This window comes from Platichthys flesus, chromosome 7 (assembly GCF_949316205.1).
Source record: "Platichthys flesus chromosome 7, fPlaFle2.1, whole genome shotgun sequence".
NCBI classification, from domain to species: Eukaryota; Metazoa; Chordata; class Actinopteri; order Pleuronectiformes; family Pleuronectidae; genus Platichthys; species Platichthys flesus.
Window position 1 is genome coordinate 26,032,736 of NC_084951.1, and position 16,699 is coordinate 26,049,434.

Below are 16,699 nucleotides of genomic sequence, written 5' to 3' on the forward strand. Positions count from 1 at the left end.
CTTGATTTGTTTCTAATGCTGTTTTTAAGTGACATAATGTTACACAAAGATTAATAAAGAAATTTCAGTTTTTCCTAGTTAAGTTTCAGTGTAATCCAAATACAATTTTATAAAAAAAAAAATACTTCTACACGTTTCAAGAATGAAAAAGTTTTTTTTAATTCTTTAGTCCTTATCATTTATTCTATATATTGTTATTATTTACAAGGCGATTCTTGATTAATTATTATTATAGTGTTATTCTATAGAGTGGTATTCTTTATAATTTATAATCTATTCTTTATCATTGATATGTAGTGTTATTCTGTATAGTGGTATTCTTTTTGTTATTCTTTATAAATTATGCTGTATAGTGTTTTTCTGTAAAGTTCCCTTATACATTATTATTATTATTATTAACTCAGGGTGTCAATCCTGTCGTTGATGTTGGGAGGCACTTCCTGGTGTCACTCAGTAATGTCTCCGGTCAAACCTAAAATGGCGGACCGTAAAATGTGGCTGCAACCATAGATATATATAAACACTAGATGTCTCGTCCGCGTTGCCAGCCAATGGAGTCGAACGTCCGCACATGGCGGCCATCTTGCCACAGGCTGCTCGCTCAGCCATAACATTGTGTTGGTAGTGGAACATGTACTTTTTAATTAACTATAACTTGCTCAATTTTCAACCGATTTTTAAACGGATTGGTTTGTTATAAACGCTGGAGATGTAGTTATGACACTCCATACTTATTAATAATGATGTTATGTTCTAAAAAATAGAATAATGTCCTTAAAAATAGGTACAAGATTTCCCTCTACAAATGAGATGTATTCTTATGATTAATTATAATTATAACCATGGGTTTTCATATGGAAATATCATTAAACAGAACAGATAGGGGCAATAAATACACACATGCACAAGGTTTTTATGTTAAATCAATATATAGGCTACTTAAACTCAACATACACAATGGCAACATGAGATATATGTATACGTTTATAATAGCAATATTACTAATATAATACAATAATTTGAATTATCACATGTTTAGTTTAAACAAGTAATAATTCAAATTATTGTATTATATTAGTAACATTCTTTTTATAAAAGTGACATTTATTTGCAGTAAAAAAAAGGTGTAAGATTTCCATTTACAAATATACATAAAGAAATGCTGCATGTTGAAAATTCCCACCCTCTAGAGAGAACTAGACTACTTCGGAGGTATACAGATGGAGGACCGACATAACAAATTACTAAAAAAACAATGAAATCAATTGAAAATCTATAATATTTACTAACCTCTGAAGAGGCTGGTGATATATGCCTAAAACGCTGATATGATATGATAATGGTGATTCTTAGGTGAGTCGCATCAAGTTTGTGAACATTATTTTTTCTATTTCCTGTCTGACTGAGACGTGGTAAAACCGTGGTAACATTTGGCTAATGCCCTTTGAAAAGGACTGTTTTATTCAGCTGCTGTCGCATGTTGTTGCTCTGTAAGTTCAGTGTAGTAATTTTAGCGATGTGGTGTAGCCTTATTTTAAAAAACACTGACACAACTAATGTCAGCAGCGTTTGGTGGTGGCTGTCTATGCCATACTGCGTGTCGACGATGTGCTCCCCAAGCACAAACACATCCTCTGACCCGATCCTCTTCCGTACAATGTACATGACCTCCAGCAGTTTGATGGGCCGTGATCGTCCGAAACTCGATGACGCCTGGCGAATGACCCACTCTGCTGCCCTGACGACCTTCACTGTGCCCTCTGATGGAATCACCAGGCCTCCATTGTTTCTTAGAGACAACAGGTGGTAGCTCTGGTCCTTGATGGCAGATGCAGCCTCTGTCACCAGGCTGGCACGGCAGACATCACAGGACAGCTTCTTCAGAGCCCTTCGCACACCAAGTCCTGAAATTTGAGTTGGATAATAATATCATAACTTATAATAATAAATAATAAGCGTGGAGAAATAAAGGGGACATTTCTCTTTTTGGACTATCGTCAGATTGTTTTCCCACAGATTTGACTATTGGCTCTATCGGTTATAGGCAAAATTGACATTCAGTCAGCCTTTACCGGAAATGTACACAAGAGCGTTGTCCACAAGACCATCGAAGCGGATGGGAAGGTAGCTGTGGTCATGTACTAGGGCAGGAATGTCAGCAAACGGGGATGGAAGATCTTCTTCTCCTCCTGCTGCAAAGGACATATCTACAGCCGATAGGCTTGTAGAGGTGTCGATGACCGCTGGTAGGGACTCTGTCTCATCCTGCGTTGTCACATTGCCTCGGCATGGTTTAACAACTACTTGAACTGGCTGGCATTAGGGTTGTTATTCCAGCCACCTTAAAAAAACAAGATATACAAGTATATTACACAGATATTCAATATATGATATAATATAAAATGTTTGATGCTTAAAAAAAAAAAAACTAGCCACCCCTGAATGATCTTTCCAAATAAATTAAGTTGAATGACATTATCAAACAATTCAGAAAAAAACAACATATGGACCAACCAACTGAAAACAATATAAGCTTTGTGTCACCAAGTGTTGCGGTTGGTAAATAAAATTTATGAACACTACCGGATGCTCTGATGGAGTTAAAGAGCAGTTCCAAGTGGTCCTTGCTGAATCTGTAGGTCAAGACATATCGCTGTCCTTCAATCAGCACAGGAACCATCGCCAGCAACGTGTCAATGTTTATGATGTAGCCCAGGACAGAGAGGAACCTTCAAAAGCAAATATTGTATTACTATGATGATTCTGCCAAAACAGGACACAAGAAAGCAGGGATGCAAACAAATAGTATAGGCTGAAAATAGTGAATGCTCCCAGTGCAGCACTTCTCAAGGCAGACACAAATCCACATTTCAAACAATTCACTTCATTGCCATGGGGGGGGGGGGGGTTAAAACTGACTAGTTTGCATCCCTGACCTTAAATGTTACACAGAATTGAGGCCTGGGGATATGAGTCAAAGACAGATGGGGGGTCCACTGGCAATAAAGTCAGCAATTTCCTGTAGAAATCATAATGCAAGATGTTTTTTAAAAAACAACCCAATTTGAAATCATGTGAAACCTCAGTTAAATCATGTGCAGCTTAAGTTATATTGAAAAGAAAGAACAATTCTGCCTCTCCTATAAATATAAAATTACCCGGTACTAGCCTAGCCTAGCCGTGGTACACAACTAAGCTGCACGATTAAGTCGTTTTTCGGAGAGAAAAGCTGCGATTTCAACATGTTCAAGCATCCAGAACTATAACCACATTAATAACGTTTGTAAGAAACCAAACCATTTGTAAATCCGTCAAGATTTCAGAGAGATAAGAGTATAAGTGTTTGAGCAGATCACTGACCCTCCCTCAGGTACCACAGATCCTTCCAGAAAGCCTGCCTGTGGCAAGATGGCCGCCAGTGATGACGTTCTAGACTCCGCCGGAAGACATCTAGTCTTTATATATATCTATGGCTGCAACAAGATGACGTAGTGCAGAAAAAAAATGTTTTCTATCATCTTCGTTATTTTAACAAACACGTTTCAAATACAAGTTTAACATTTTTACAACTAAGGAAACTACAGTGATGGAAAGTAACGAAGTACTCATGTAGCAAGTACACAGTTGTACTTTACTGAGGTATTTCAGTTTTATATTTCAGATTTAGAATATTTCAAAGGTGAATATGTAGTACTGACAGATATTATTTTATCATGTGTTCAGATAATCCCCTCCATCAATCTAGGATATGATGACACATGTAACAAACATGTTTCACACATTTTGCATGTGATTGCATCATGTGTCATTTCACATTTACTCCCAAGTGATTAGATTCTGTATTGAAGTAAAAGCCCTCATTGTGAATAACAGACTGAAGAGTCAGGATTGTTATTATAGTGTTTTCATCTTGAAGCTGTTTCACCAAATATCTTTTAATAGAAAAACTAAATGTTTTGGCAAAGTACTTGAATATTTGCTGTGACATTTTGAATTTGTGGATTAAAATGTTTCCTTTGATACTTTGGAATCCAAATCATTTTTGCATGATAATAAATATAAATAATACTAAATGAATATGCTTTTGAATTTCTTTATCCAGAGTGTTAGTATGGCTGGAGGCATCATTTCAGATGTACGGTTGTTAAGCTGCTTATGGTTTTCTTTATGGTTTTAAAGCTGAATGCTGCGAGAAGAAGTGAAATCTGGAATCTGTGACGCTGAGGACCTGGACTTTGTTCCACAGGATCCAGATGGAGATGTGGGTGAGTCTTGGAATCCAGCTCTCCTACATGGAGGAGGCTCATTGGATGACAAACAAGATGTCATCATCAAAGGAATGTTCTGCTGTGGCTGTAAGTCTGTACATTATATAAGTAGAACTGTAATATTGGCATTAACAGTTTTGTCCCTATGGCAGTGGGGCTCACAAACAAGGCCCCTGCATCACACTGACTCTGCCACACCCCCCCCCCCCCCCAACCGCAAATAATTTAGAATTATATATTATTGGCACTATCACCAATCTCTGCACCTTAGCACCGCACATGCCCATAACTCTTTTACTGTATATATTGTTCTATACTGTTGCTTTTTATATTGTTGTTTTATGCACCAAGACAATTTCCTGTATGTGCAAATATACATGGCAAATAAAAGAATTCTGATTCTGACATTGACAATTGATTTTTAAATGATGTGAGAAGAACATAAGATTTTTGTTGATTGTGTCTCATAGTAGAAAATCACACACAACAGTAAAATATAACCAATTTTTATTTAAAAAATAAAAATTGGCAGCACCTTGTCTTGTAGAGTTTTGGTCAGATCAGGAAGACAAAATGAGTTTTCTTATTTATTCTGATACACAAAGACAAATTGTGACTGTCTACACAAATACTTTTGGTCATCACAACTGGTACATTTTCATTGTCATCGTTTCACTAGTTAACATGCAGGCAATAATCGCATCAGGCATTAAACGTCATAGAAAAAAAACAAACTACCCAGGAAACACAACCCCACAAAACATCTCCTGTAAGGAATTTTCTAAATGGAAAAAAGAAAAGAAAAAGGTTTTCTTGCATGATTGAATCTTGCATTCAAAATTCTGTTTGATTTCAACGCTCATGTTTTTGAATTACTCATGAACTTTGACAGCAACATGTTTGTTAGGCACAGATAAAACAGTCAAACGCCAGGCCGGCCTCCAGGCAGGCGTGTGGAGTACAATACGAAATGTTAAGCATTAAGAAGTACTGGACAATACAGGTTTTTGGCCAATAAATACAGAAAAAAAACACTCACACATGTTAACAAAACTCAAATTTGATATTTTCAAGTGTTGCACTGCAAGTACCACAGCCCCCATGGCAAGACACCGGCTTGTGACAGTGTTTTCTCACGCTCAGCATGACACATCAGAGTGTGTAGGTCTACAAATCTCTGCTCAGGCAGGACACCGTCCTCTGTCCCCATTCCAAAAGGCACAGTTTTTACTTTCAGCACTGTCAGTATAAAACAAGTGCACGTTGTTTGTCACACACGTCATAAAAGTAGAACAGGAATCAAATGAACTATGATTGAACCTTGTCTGTGAAACGGTGGCGTCTGTGGTCGTCCTATGTGCCGACATATTCCAGTGTGTCTGCTTTCAACGGATCCATCAAAGACAAGACTTCACTCTGTTGACTTGACATATCACAATAACATCACACACACGTCTCATCACTCGCGATTCATATTTGCATGTGCTGTAGATCTGGTGTTTCTCGTACAAACGGGTAAAATACGTTTTCTACTCTGCTGCTTGTTTGCAGGTCAATAAGGCTGCACTCACGTTTACACCTGCTGAATGCGATGGATTCAGAGGGACCGTCCGGGGCAGTACAGAGGTGTGTTGCATAGAAGAACCGTGTTCACCATTTAAAAAATAGACTTCCCTATAAACAACCTATAAAAAGAAATCGATACATGTAGAAAATCTGGTGGAAATTGTAAAAAAAGGGCTGATGTCACTTTGTTGTTCCTTGAAGGCACAAGACTCAGAACCGCCGCGTCCACACGTCGGGGCAGGCGGGCGTCTGCTTTGGCAACAGAACCACGTGAGTGTTCACACTAACCGGAGCGATTGGGATTTTACTGCTTTGGTTGTTGTTTCCTGCTTTTTCTCTCGTGGCACGTTGGAATAGTGGTTTTTCGATATTGTGAGCACAGGTTCAGAGGAAAGGCCTCAGATAGCGATCTTTAACTTTTACTTTTTGAGCCAAGGAAGGACATTGAGTTTTTTTCCAAGCTGGGATTTTCCTTAACCCCCGCGCTAATACACTTTTTTAAAAACAGAGGCGCTTTGTGCAGAGGCGAGGAGAATAACATCTGGATCCTATCTGTTCTACTGAAGTTGAAGAGGTGTTGGAGCTGCGGCTCTGACGGGACCCGGCGAGAGCTCAATGTCCACGGAGCTGGTCCAGCCGGGTGTAGACGTTATCAGCTTGACTGAGTTCTTCAAACACGGGCAGGAGGTTGAGCAGCTCGGCATCTTCCACGTCGTCGAACCACGACACCACCGGAACCTGGAGGAATCAAACCCACACCGTCAGAAACACAACGTACCGGTACTGAACCAAGGTCCTGTGTGAAACCTTAACAAACGGGCTTTTGTCAGAACTCATTTTAGAGATACAGGAACTATTTTAGTTTCTCTCATCACGCCTGGATTACTGCAACAGCCTTTTATACTTGCATAGTTAGAACATGTGTAGAGCGTCTTCCCACTGTACAGAACTCAGCTGCCGGGCATCAAACCAGAGCAACAGGTTGGAACACGTCACCCCACCTGAAGCCTATTTGCACTTTACGATTTAGAATTGATTTTTAAGCTTCTCTCAAGTAGCTACAGGCACTGAATGGTCTGACTTCTCCGTATATTGCTGATGTTTCATCTCTTTACAACCTGCTCACACTTTGAGATCCTCTGGTTCTCGGCTGAAGACTTCAGGGGACAGAGCTCAATCAGTCGCTTCCTTTAAATCAATGCTTCTAAACAAACTCTCCTGATTTCACTTAATTCAATTCATGCGGACCTTTCTGTCACACGTTTAGTGTTCTGAGAAGTGATATATAGAACCAAATATTGTCATTTATATAAAAATGAACCTAAGGTTGATAATTTGAATGAGCATTGAAAAAACTCATCAGCAACTATGACGATAATAGATTAATCCCCTGATTATCTCCTTCCAGCATCTCACGTGTGAGTTTAGCTGCATTAGTTTGCATTAGAGTATCTTTTCTCTATTTTGTGCCATTTTACAGTTTCGATAATTAAGGAAATTAATACAATTAGAAAATAAAATGAGGTTTTTGACACTAGAAAACATCAAGAAGAGTTACTGCTTAGAATGAATAATTGTGCCAGACTCCATCGTATCAGGTTTGAAGCCGAGGAAAATGTTTTTATCCACAAACTTTATGATTTGTGTATTTTTATTGCATCCCTCCGTTTGTGAACCCAGCTGAAGTTGTCCAGACCTCCGTGAACACAGAGGAGCCACATCTTCTCAACGACAGATATCAACATTCCTGGAGGTCGATCGAAGTTCAAACTCACAGCATTGTTTGGGTGGAAGATGTAAGAGGCAGGGGAGTTATCCAGGATGAGGGTTTTGTGGAGATCTCTGCCCAGCCGGCTCAGGTCTTTCACATAGCAGCCCTGGTGGAATACACAAGATTCCCGGAATAACCGAGTCCGGAACACACCGAACTGATCCAGCAGGTCCGTCACTGGGTCTGCATACTGGGGGGGGGGGAGACGCATGGAGCGGGTGAGGGAGGAGCAGGGAAGAGTACGTCTGAGCTAATGAAGCATTTCCTACAAACGGTTTACGTCTACTCTTAAAACAGCAACAAGGTGATTTGCAGCTTCACACGTCCACAGAGTGCTCATTCAGAAAGTCGTGCAGTCGCTGATCAACCTCAGCCACTGAAGCTGAGGATTTACTAACCCGGGTCGAACCGTGAACCAGAAATCATGTGATACAACTAGAAATAACATCATGTATTAATGTTTAGCTGAAAACATCTGATTATATCAACAGAAGTCATATGAGGGATATTTGAACTTCTGCTATAGAGGTCATGATTTAGTCTTTATCTTCCCTTTAAAAAAAAGGGTCACGTGATCAGTTTCATTTCACGATGAAGAAATCATGTCCGAGTATTAACTTGAGAGTCTGTGGTGCAACACATCTTAAAGTAGTTACGTGTAATTCTGTACTTATGAATTAATAAATTCATAACTAAGTCTGAGGTGAAACCGAGCTCAGGAGCAAACTAAGGTTTTAATCATCGTGAGGACGGCGACTGACATGTTTAACACGTCTCACAGAAAAAAGGAGAACTAACCAGCGGAGGAGAGAGAAAGCAGAACAACAACTGACACATCAGACATTTCATAAGATATCAAATAAAACACTGACTGTCTGTGTCCGGGTCCGTTTCAGTGTGTCACATGTACCTTAGCGAGACTGGCTGTAAACAGCACACACTCAAACAACTCTCCCATTCGCTGCAGGAACTCGTCCACGTACGGCCTCTTCAGGACGTACACCTGCGAAACAAACACACGGTCAACACACACCTCAGCCCGTGGGTTCAATTCCCTTCAGTGGCTTTCCTTAAGGTCGGAGCGGTCGTTTCCATCCGTCAGCTGCCAATGGCCCGTTCCTGAAACAAGTAATCAAGAATAGGCCGAGTCGGAGTTAACCAGCCTATCCTGGATTACTTGAACCAGGCCGAGGCCCATAGAGGATTCCTTCCCAGCACGGTGGGGGGGGCTCCAGGAATCACATTTCGGCCTTAATTACATTTCCACATGTCCAACATGTCAGAGGCTCGACACCCGGAGTTGAACAAACGTGTCAGTGCACGGTGCAGGTTTAGCTTTTTACTTCTCCTTTATGTTTATCACAGACAGTAACACACAACTTAGATTTTAATTTGACACAACTGGGCTGAAATGAGATTTTCTGATCCGTCCACTTCTCCTCGTGTTTTCTTCTTCCAACATCTGGCCAGCAGAGGGCTCCATACACCCAGCATGAAAACCTGGCAGATCAGTTTACAAGACCCATCCCTTTTCAGCCACACACACACACACACACACACACACACACACACACACACACACACACACACACACACACACACACACACACACACACACACACACACACACACACACACACACACACACACACACACACACACACACACACACACACACACACACACACACACACACACACACACACACACACACACACACACACACACACACACACACACACACACACACACAGAGAGAGAGAGAGAGAGAGAGAGAAAGAGTAGTTTACCTGGTGTGTGGTCCCCTCTATCTCCACAGGCACGATGAAGTCTGCATTGCTAATGGGCTGGAGGGGGGGGGGGGGAGCACAGAGGGAGAAGGTTGGCATGTTCCTTCACATGAGCCGTGTGCGCTCACATGACATTACATAACACGTGAACACGGAGCACTTAGAGCCAGAGCTTGGATCCCAGCAGCGGAACACAATTCACCTGCTGTTCCTCAAACACGCGTGTGAAGGAACTCTGACACAGATTCAGACTCACGTACTTCATAACAGACTCCTCACAGTATTAGTTACGTGGTTAGAAAACATGGCTAACTACTTCCTCTTTTACTACATTTACTCCAAAGGGACAGAGAGCATCAGGTCAGAGGTCGGGGGGGTACCTTGAAGGAGCTGTGCACCAGGGTCTCATCCAGGTCGATGACCACGCATATCTTCCCCTGGTCCTCGGCGATCACCTCAGACAGGAGGCTGGGTTCATATTGCTGAGGAGAAACACAAGGACCTTTTTATTTATAACTACACTTCCATGATTTGTCTGGTCTGGTCTGTGTTTACTGATGAGCAGAAGGATTCGTTCAGAACACACAGTAATTCAAGTGAAAGTCAAAGCTCGGCCATTTGAGTTCAGCTCTGGGAAATTAGATAACGCTCGGATTTAATGTGACGATGGCCGAAGTCCTGGACTTAATTATTTACTGTGAAAGCTTCAATGTTTTATTTCTTAAGAATCTGCATCTTTCATTACACTTCCAATAGCTTCTTGTCCAACTCTGCAGGCATCGACCTGCAGGGAAAACAAATTACCATCATGTAATCTAATTTTCAGACATCCACTTTTCTCCCTTTGATTTGTTTTCGAGGCTCTTTATGAGCACGGCTGGAAGTGAAATGAATTATTAATATATTACATAACTAATCCATCAACCAGGGGGAAATTCAGATTGATAAAAACACCGTCCATGACGAGTGGTTTTCTTTCACCAGCTAAACAATAAACCCGTTGACACCCAGGTTTAATTTGGCTTCATTTCAGTTTGCCAGACAATAACCAGGTCCTGCCGACGCTGCTTCCTGTTTGCTCCTGAGGCTGGAGGTTGCTCCTCGATGTGAGCAAACATGGCACCTCATTAAAACGGCCCTAACACGGCACTAGAGCCCGAATCAGGGCTGACAGCGTTCAGCAGCGTGGCCGGGCCGTGGTCAGCAGCCGCTCGGAGGCTTCACTTTTCTCTCCACCTCAGCAGTTACCGGGGCTGCACCACACCAACATCTGCCCGGAGGACTGACAGTTCGCTGCGTCGCTCTAATCTTCCTCCGAGGATCAAGCGTGAACTTCAAAGTGAGTCGGGATCCGCAGACAGTTTGCGGTGAGCTTTCAAGGTGTTCAGAGCAGGTGCAGCGGCGGGTTTAGTGTGTGGCCATAAAAGAAATTATGATTTTTTTTTTTACAACCCTGTGTTCGTACAGACGCCGCTCTACTCAGACGCCTCCTCCGACTTTATGGTATGCAGAGTGGGTGGGTGTGGCAAGGAAGTAAAATCTTAAATAAGCAAACGTAAAGGCCGGACTGGGCCGAGGTCTACGAGTTGTTTTCAACCAGTTAAGTGTTGCCGGAATAAGAATAGTGTTACCTTGACAACCGTTCCATTTTCCTGTGGATCCAGTAAGGCCTGCTGGGAAGGCGGCGGCAGCGGCGGCTGTGGTTTGGGGCCATCCTGAGCTTGGAAGCAACAGAAGAGCGCTTTGAAGATGTTACAGCTCCGAGGCTGCTTCAGGGCCGAGCGGTTCACCTGGCCTGTCGGGCGAGCAGAGGCAGAGAGAGAGAGAGAGGCAGAGAGAGAGAGAGAGAGAGAGAGAGAGAGAGAGAGAGAGAGAGAGAGAGAGAGAGAGAGAGAGAGAGAGAGAGAGAGAGAGAGAGAGAGAGAGAGAGATAGAGAGAGAGAGAGAGAGGGGAGAGAGAGAGAGAGAGAGACAGAGAGAGAGAGAGAGAAAGACAGAGACAGAGAGAGAGAGAGAGAGTCAATCACACAACATGGAACCAACTCACGTCAGCAATTATACTCCAGATATGAATACAGACAATGTAGAAATTATATAAATACAATAAAAACCAATGATCCGGAAAATAAATTCTGCATATCTAGGTATGAGCTGCTTGTAACATGCAGAATAAGCTTCTCTCCGCTAAAGGGTTCATCCATCTGTCCACACGGAGGCCGAAGCCTGCACAGGAGATCTGCTCTTAATGCCTCTGCTGCTGCTGCTGCTGCTGCAAATGGCTGGTACATGTTATATAATCACAGAGGGCGGGAAAAACCCACACTTCTCAGCAGCAGTGCCCTCAACAGAAAACACAGACAGAAAACATTCCAACCATTTTAAACCCCAGGACCTTCCAGGGCGGCCTGAAGCTACTGGGAAGAGCCAGGAGGACCACAGCAGCCGGGGCAGGGCCGGCCAGTCACACCTCACCGCTCGGCTGGTCTCTGATCAGTCACTGGGACCAGGGCCGTCCCAGCAGACTTCACAAGACTTAGTGAAAGAACAAGTTGGGAGGGGGGGTGGGGGGGGACATTCTTGCAAGTCCCTTCCAGAGTGTGTTTTCGTGTGAGGACTTGCTTGGATTTATACACATCGATTTACAGGGAGCCGGCTCCCAGCCAGATGTGATCAATCCAGCTGTTTCTCTCTGACATCCACACACTGTTTCCTCTGATGTCCACAGTCCAGCCGTCTGCTGACCCCGGAGACACAACGCAGCAACAACCGTGTTACACAACTCCCTGTCACACACAGCTCCGCCTGGTGGATCTGCCCTTCAATGGGCCGACACCGGGTTCTTCTGACAATATAAGATTGAAAAGTGTCCACGTGATAACTAACCACTGGGTGTGAGATGTATTGATTTCCCACAGGAAGGCAGCGCTGGCTGTGTGTGACATAACACACGCATCAAACCTCCTCTGCACGTACAGGGATTAATCCTGCAGAGAGGTTCTTCTTTAATCGTAATCCAGCATATGAAATATCAATGAAACCAACAAAATGGGCAAATTAAATATAGAAAAATATTCTCAGAACGCGCCCCAGTCCCGCAGCGTGCACGATGTGAACGAGCTCAGCCTCGGTCGAACGTGCAAACAAGGGAATCTTTGAAACGGCGCTACAATGGGCGTGTGCAGAGGGGTGTGTGTTTGTGCATTCCGCTGTCAATACCTGGTGTTTCTACAGCCCCCCCCCCCCCCCCCCCCGGCCTCGCTACACCCCTTTGCACCACGCATGTATTGGAAGAAACCACCAGCTTTCCACGCAGATCCTGCACCAGTGTGTTCCTCTGCAAACCGTGCACGCGTGGTTTGATCCACGCACACTCCCGCAGCCTGCTGCTCTCTGGTACCTGGTGCCAAACGAGCCGCACCGAGCACAAGTCAGAGATAATCACAACAACACATGTTCAAGGTGCCGCACACACACAATGAGGCAGAACCAGGGGCAACAATAGATTGTGTTGGAAAACCCCCTTGTGCGTAATGGAGACTGTGGATTCATCTCCACTGGAGGAATGTGGCTGCTGCAGAGCTTCATCCAGAATCACCTCTGTTGAGCTCTCAATTCATTTCGAGTTCTTTGAGACGAATCTGAAGAAAAACAACCGACAGAGCCAAAGCATCACTGACGGGTTTCCTTTCGATTTTATTTCCCCGCGTTTTCTTGGAGTTAGATGTTTAAATACTGCAGAAAAACAACTGACAGAGAGTCCAGGAGAAGAACCAGGCTGGTCCAGGTCGCTTCAACACACAGAACATTATTCGGAGAGGAACCCAAACAAACCAGGCTTCCTGATCACGTCGAGGATTATTCTGAGAAGAACCCAAGAGTTCCAACTTGGACCATTATTCGGAGAGGAAACCGGACACGCAAGGGTTCTTTAACACGCCCGGAGAAGAACCCGAACCACTCCAGAACCACAAGAAGAACCCAAACCAACCAGACTTCTCTAACATGGACCATTATTCGGAGAAGAACCGAGAAGAACACTAAGAACATCGACCTATGCCCGAAGCAGAGCCCGCACACTCCAGGCTTCCTGACCCGCCAAGGAGAACCAGAACTCCGGACGCTTCCTCAACACACCGACCATTACTCGGAGAGGAACCCAACGGAACCAGCAGTTTTCTCTAACATGGACCATTATTCGGAGAGGAAACCAAAACAATCTGTTGGTCTTCTTCAAAAACAACAACCCAGATTATTCGGAGAAGGACCCAAACGAACCGGGGCTTCCTCGACACGTCAAGATATTCGGAGAAGAGCCCAACTATTCCCGAACAGCCGAGTAGAAACCCGAACCCCAACACCGACCATTATCCGGAGTCTCACCTGTTTTCTCTGACACTTGAACGTCTTCTTTCTGCACTTGGGTGATAACAGAACTTTCCATCGGACAATCACGGAGCCCTCACAATCCTCAAATCCAGTCCGGGGGCACCGCCGGGCATCCCTCATCGGGTTCTGAACCGGAGGTCACTGGCGGATCCGTCTGGTTCCTGTGCGTCTCTATTCCTCCCTCTTCTTCTTCTTCTTCTTCTTTTTCTGGTTCTTCTTCTGTGGGGTCCGCCGCCTGCGGGGTAAGGCACCTGGTTCAGGGGGGTGAGAGGAGAGTCGCTCCGCTCCGTGGTCCCGGGTTTACCGCCAACTTGTGCCCGCCTTGCTGCCCCCGCGGTCCCGTCACTTCAACAACATGGAGAATCCAGCGAGCAGGAAAACAACCGAGGAAATGGGGCAAGCGCGGCCGGTTTCAAGCCCCCCGCTACTACACATAAACAACACGGCCCGGGCGGCTCCGGGGAGCGGCGGAAAACAGCGACGGTACCGGACGGTGTGGGGTCCCGGTGCGGGGCAGCGGGGCGCGGGACGCGGTGCGGGCTAAAAACGCGTGTTTTGTTGTTTTCCGCGGTTTTGTTTTTCTACGGTCGCGACTCGGCGGGCGCCTGGAAACCGTCCGCGCGCCTCGATTGGACGGAGGGGAGGCAGAGGGGGCGTGGCCCGAGGCATTCCTCCCTGTCCCGCACGCTCCGCAGCGAACACATTCCAGCGCTGCTCCCGCCAATCACGGCCCGCAGCTCGGTAAACACATCGGTAAATAATCAACACGCCAGTGGCTAACCACCGCAACTCAATCAACGCACATAAATCAACAAAACTGCGTGTTCTGTCTTAGTACGTAATATGACGTCATGAACTATTGTTATTATTATTATTGTTTGTATTTCTTTCTTGGCAGATTTAGTATTTTCTTCGTTGTTGTTATTGGGAGAAAAAATAAAGACCAAACTTTAGAGGAGGTAGAGGTACACAAACACACAAATACACACAAATACACATACACGCACACACACAAATACATACACACACACACACACAAATACACACATACACGCACACCCCTTATTCTAACCCAATCCTAAAATGTCCTCACTATCCTCCATCGGACTTTGCATTGACAAATTCATGATTTACGTTTGAAGGACTTACTTTTTGTTTCGACTGCGTAAACATGAGTAATACCACACACACACACACACACACACACACAGACAGAGACACACACACACACACACACACTCACACACACTCACACACACACACTTGATATGGAGAACAAAAACACTCAGTGTGGTGTAACAGTATTGTGGTTTAGAGACATCTGCACATGCAACGTTTAAAGTTTCTTTATTCAGCATTTTTAAGCACAATACAAATACATGTAATTAATTGTTTATAGCACAGTACAACGAAATTAAATAGAAGAATTCAACAATGTGTTTGTGAACAGCTTGAACTTCAGGGGGACTTACAGTAAAGTACTTATACAGTACCTGTACTTCATGTAACTGTATAGAGGACGTTTCCAGCTTCTCTTTGCAGGAGCCACAGTCTCCACTGAACGTGTCCACATCCGGAGGGTTTGTTACGACTCCAGACGGAACGTGTTCGAGCTGTTCCTCAGCAGAACCTACCGCGTGGAGGAAGCGGAGAGAAACCAGTGACCCTGCAGGCCTCTCTCGTTCCCCCTCCCACTCCCCTCCAGTTACACACCAGTCTAGTGAAGCTCTAACTTTGTTTTGCATGATAAACGCTGCAGGGACTTGAGGCCGGGAAGCAGTTTGTGTTACGGCACCGGACGATGTGTGTGACAGTACATCACCCAGGCTCCGCTGCAGTGAGTTCACAGTGAGGCTGCTGGTGATAAACATAACATGACAGTCCCATCATGCAACACAATGACTCCATTTAGACGTAGATCTTCTTTATTTGCGTGTAATTCTAGTAAATAATCAAGAATGAACGGTTTTATTGATTTAATAAAAACAAACTGCACTGAGCTGCAGGCAGATGCTGTTATTTCATCATTATTTTTTCCTTGTACAGAATAAATTCACTTTCTGAGTAACTTGAACTAAACACATTTGTTCAAATAAATAATAAATTGGGGTTTGACACCATGTGGTCGATAGTTGGTCCCCAGATATTTATATATACACAACATGGAGGTTCTTTAGTTTCTCTGTATCCTCTTTCCTCTGATCTTCAGGCTGCAGTGAACAACAATGGCGTGGAATGAAGTAACAGTACATATTTGCTGTATTTAAGCCCATAAAACACACACGTGTCACATGAATGACGCAGGTACACAGCAGTGGGGGGGCTTAGCAAAGTATATTTACTTTGTTTCTGTACTTAAGTACATTTTTCCTGTATTTGTACTTTACATAATTTGATTTATTTCCAAGTACTTTTTTACTTTTACTTCACCAAATATATCAGCAAATATCTGTATTTACTACTCTTATATTTTTTAAGATGCATCTTGCTACACGATTACATTGTTTTTTATATATTTGTAATTGATCCACTGATCCAATCAGAGTGAGCAGATCACATTAGACTGAAGAAGAAACACCTGAAAGACTCGAACAAAATGATGTCATGGATTACTCGCACCAAGTTACTTTAACTCTTAATACTTAAAGTAAATTTAAATGCAAGTACTCACTTGAGAAGTTAACGTGGTACTTCAACCTAAGTACATTCTCATGCGTGAGACTGTTTGACCGAAGAAAACCGAGAGAAACAATCAAAGTAAACATGTTAATAAAGAACTAACTGCACAGTTCAGTTTCCAAACACATGTGAACCCGTTACACCACGAGCAGCCGGTGCCCACAGCGACCACAACGCGACACACAAACAGGAACGGCTCCGCTGTTTGCATTCCTGGTGTCGGACATTTCAAGGCAGCA

The 16,699-nt window shown here is 43.7% G+C and overlaps 2 protein-coding genes across 2 annotated transcripts; both read right to left on the reverse strand.

The window, feature by feature from the left end:
* Nucleotides 1-893: 893 nt before the first annotated feature.
* LOC133956172 (uncharacterized) lies at nt 894-3,473 on the reverse strand. Its single transcript, XM_062391040.1, has 4 exons — nt 3,361-3,473; nt 2,584-2,729; nt 2,073-2,341; nt 894-1,904 (listed from the first exon to the last, which is right to left on the reverse strand). Exons 3-4 carry the CDS (start codon nt 2,203-2,205, stop codon nt 1,435-1,437), a joined length of 603 nt encoding a protein of 200 aa, XP_062247024.1. The 5' UTR covers nt 2,206-2,341; nt 2,584-2,729; nt 3,361-3,473; the 3' UTR covers nt 894-1,434.
* A 1,285-nt stretch (nt 3,474-4,758) lies between these two features.
* ctdsp2 (CTD (carboxy-terminal domain, RNA polymerase II, polypeptide A) small phosphatase 2) lies at nt 4,759-14,396 on the reverse strand. Its single transcript, XM_062391031.1, has 7 exons — nt 13,776-14,396; nt 11,027-11,190; nt 9,776-9,877; nt 9,396-9,452; nt 8,516-8,608; nt 7,610-7,795; nt 4,759-6,572 (listed from the first exon to the last, which is right to left on the reverse strand). The coding sequence occupies exons 1-7, from the start codon at nt 13,834-13,836 to the stop codon at nt 6,447-6,449; spliced, it is 789 nt and encodes a 262-aa protein (XP_062247015.1). The 5' UTR covers nt 13,837-14,396; the 3' UTR covers nt 4,759-6,446.
* Between the last annotated feature and the right edge of the window lie 2,303 nt (nt 14,397-16,699).